The sequence below is a fragment of the Lygodium microphyllum genome, unplaced genomic scaffold (genome assembly GCF_053477565.2).
Source record: "Lygodium microphyllum isolate KBCC unplaced genomic scaffold, Lygodium_microphyllum_v1.1.10 scaffold_563, whole genome shotgun sequence".
NCBI classification, from domain to species: Eukaryota; Viridiplantae; Streptophyta; class Polypodiopsida; order Schizaeales; family Lygodiaceae; genus Lygodium; species Lygodium microphyllum.
This window is the reverse complement of record NW_028230009.1, coordinates 1-3769: the sequence shown is the minus strand read 5'-3', so window position 1 is coordinate 3769 and position 3769 is coordinate 1. Positions and strand designations below refer to the sequence as shown.

The 3769-nt window shown below is 41.9% G+C and overlaps 1 protein-coding gene across 1 annotated transcript; it reads right to left on the bottom strand.

Moving 5' to 3' along the window:
* Positions 1-270: 270 nt before the first annotated feature.
* Positions 271-3743, bottom strand: LOC148008012 (amino acid permease 3-like; the record flags this gene model as incomplete). The annotated part of the gene is made up of 5 exons (XM_087674526.1): positions 271-1293; positions 2047-2274; positions 2483-2616; positions 2702-2916; positions 3541-3743. Coding segments are annotated over 5 exons (1233 nt in total), but the record flags the coding sequence as incomplete, so codon positions are not given.
* Between the last annotated feature and the right edge of the window lie 26 nt (positions 3744-3769).

Below are 3769 nucleotides of genomic sequence, written 5' to 3'. Positions count from 1 at the left end.
ACCAAATCATAATGAGGGGATAAGCATGGTATTTGATTAGAGGAGTGAATGTGTGCATGCACGCACATGAGTGTGTATACATCTGCATGTCCACATATGCACACACATGCATGCAACTCATGCACACACACGTGATGCACATAAAATTTAATCAAGTGCATACTTTGGTGTGGTGAATATTCAAGAAAATTATGCATGTAGAAGGCAAGCATTGGACACCTGAAATTTGAAGACCTTAGATGCCTAGAATGGAATTTCATATAAATCAACTTTGATTGACAAGTATGTTACTATATATACATTGACAAAAGAGGCAAGTGCATTGCTCGTTATCATCAGCGCACAGCAAGCAACCCAATGTCTTGACTTGCTGCTAAGCAAAACAAATGGTGTTTGTTATTGTGGGTTGGTTGATGTTGAGAGCAAGCATAGTGGTATAATTGATAGAGTACTTTTATGCGAGGAAACGAGTGATGGCTTAAGCATCAAACAAGCTAGTAGTGTATATTTTGGGGGATAACGTTAGCTATTATATTGCTGAACGCATTACAGACATCCGTTTATAGGGACCGGGAGGGGAGGGGAGGGGGGTTTTATGGTTAATGATAATGTTATGTTGCGAACAAATGATAATAATAATGTAAATGAGATAAGCTTAATAGATGGGATTGTATGGTGGATGCTGACGACGTTGTGTGTCGACAGATAATGCTGAGATTATGTGAGCTTATAAATGGACGAGTGGGAAGCGGGACAATGGACTAATAAAGATAAAAGATCAATGGTAGACGTAGCTGATCAGATGATGAGATGAGGTGGTGGTTAATGGTTAATGACGTGTTAATGGAAGGGGGTGTATGATTTGAGGGCTTCGGCGATGCCGGCGATAGAGCCAATGCCAGCAGCAAGGGAGACAAGGAGGCAGGCGAAACTGAGGAACTGGAGGGCGAGCCACTTGGGGGTCCAGGCCGGGAGGCGGGTCTGGGCGATGTGCATGGCGATGGGGAAGTAGACGGTGAGGGGCCAGAAGGCAAGGGCCCCGAGAAGCCCCACCACGTCGTTGAAGAAGGGCAGAAGCATCGCCACCAGCGTCGTGAACACCACGAACATGCTCCGCCACAGCACCTTGAACTTGTTCACCCTCATCAGCACCCCCGCCTCCACCCGATCCTCCCCGGTCCCCAGCAGCCACCTTGGTAGCCCCATCCTGTACTCCTGGTTTATCAGCTCACTCTTCGGCCACTTGCTCGTTGCCCATGCCTCAACGAACGCAAAGAGAGGCTGGCAGAACACCTGCAATTCCATGCATGTAGAAGTACTGATCGCTACACAGCAACTATCTTAGTCAGTCAGTGTGTTATATGCTAGATATCATTGGCGCTGTTAACAAGCTACGGCACGACAGCTATAGTGATCAGTAGTCATGTCTTACGTCCCTCATGACGCAGCTACAGCCAGTCATGTCTTATACAAGCTATGTCGCCAGGGCACACATCTCCATGCAGCTCGCCCATGATCATACCACGTGCATGAAGCGTGTCACTCAGCTCGCACGTTATAATATTAAGATGTCCATGCACATAATTTCTTAACATGGTTGCGTGTACAAGAATAAGATGCATCCTCGATGTAGCACATTTACATCAATCGTAATTATATGATATTTGTTTTGCAAAGGACCTATATGGAGGGTGTTCCTGAAACTATATATATATATATATATATATATATTCTAGAGCTAGTTGATGTTGTCCTCCCTGTAGTAAACTAAAAGTTATCTTATGTGATGACTCTTATTCACCTCTTTGAGCCAGGTACAGTACATCTCAATGGCTGATTAATTATATACCAACTATCCAACTCGAATTAGTCGGGAACGGATCAATGAATGATGAATGCAATTATGCAAAATATTTACAATGTGGGAAAACCCAAATGTTCATGCCAAAATATTTGAAAGCATCAAGAGTAAGCTGGATTTAATTTTTACGATGAAGAGATCGAGGAGGTGTAGAAACAAGAATTATCGACTTTAGCTTATATTACCTGGTAGGCACCTATCAGGTGCACCGTGATGCATGCATTGGCAAAGTCAATGAGCCAATACGGGTTGTAGAAGCCAAAGCCCGTCAACAGGTTACCAGGAGCATTGTTACCAAGGGCTGCATAGCCCACACAACCCACAGACATGTAATAGGCTGTAGTGACTCCTATACCTATGAGGCTGGCCTTTTTCATTGTTTTGTTCTCTGCAGGAGGAGACCTCACAGTGTCCTAGTGAAAAAAAAGATTAGCATTGTGACATCATTCGGCACAGTCCACTAATCAATATCCATAAACGAACATAACTTTGACTTCATTAGGCAAACGTATATGCTTACATGCACACTTTGGACACCTTCACTTTCTACAAGCTTGGCATATGAAAGAGGCTATATACTGATAATTGTAAGAAAATACAATCTAATCATAATGCCATTACCTGGATCTCAATGAGAACCATGCTAAAAGAATAGGCGAATGCAATGTTTCCAAGAGCTTGGAAAACAGTCCACGTTTTGTCACCAAGAGAAGGGATGTCAATTCCTGTTGCTGTTCCAGCTATGTAACCCTTCTCTAGTATTGGAAACAGGAATAAACAAGTTAGTCATGTGCAGGGAATGGTGCATATTGTGACATTTTATTAGTAGGGGATATTTACCTATAGTTTTGACCACAGCTAGGCCGAGGCCGATGGTAGAATAAGAGAAAGACATGATGGCTGCCACAATTGAAATCCACCATATTCTATCGAAGTTGGGTATCATGGAGAGAATTATTTGAAAGACTCCAAAGAGAGCCATATACAAATTGCTAGAAACCAAGCAAGGTGCATCTTCACCATAGACATGGTAGCAATTGGATCGTTTTATAGCCCTGAAATATTAAACATAATTACAATGAGTGTCTACGGTTTTCTTTCAGAGGTCAGATGTCACTAATCCATCATGAGCGTATCTATGTTAAAGGTCGTGGTTAGTCCATAATATCATTGTTTAAATCTTTCCGTTGAAATTTAGCTCAAAATAATTAGTTATAGGTGAAGACGATCGCTAGCAAAGAGTTAATGGTGAAAGATTTGATTTACCATTTGAAGTGATCAATTCACATATATGTATAAGCACATACATAAATACATAGCATGCAAATACACGTGCACTGACAATACATATATACATACATAGCATGTACATAAACATATGTATGAACTTGTATAGTATATAACAAGAGTGCACGAGGCCTCCTGTGTGCGCGTGTGTGTCACACAGAGAGGGACAGAGAGAGAGAAAGAGATCATGGATTTCTAATTATCATTAATTTGGAAAGTAACATCTGTTTATTAATTGTGCTACCTGTCCATTTGACTCGGATTAACTTTGAGTAGTAATGTTTCAAAGCTTGAATAAACAAGGCAAATCTTTACCCAAGCATGCCCTTAAGTGGCAATGCTAATGAAGAAAAAAGCAGTATCTATCTTCGAAGAAGGTTCAATCTCCTTACACCATGCTTATGGAGGCAGTGATGGTGTAACCGATGGCGGTACCGATCAGGTTCATGTATTGGACGAAACCACAAATCCATGTTTGGAAGCCACCTGCACGATCACATAGATGAGAGGCGAGAACAAGGGTGGGTGAGTGAGGCCGAAGCAAAAATGGCGTTGGAATGACGATGAAGATAAGCAGGGCAGAGTAAAATCTATAACAGTTAGTGTGGCATTATAATAGGA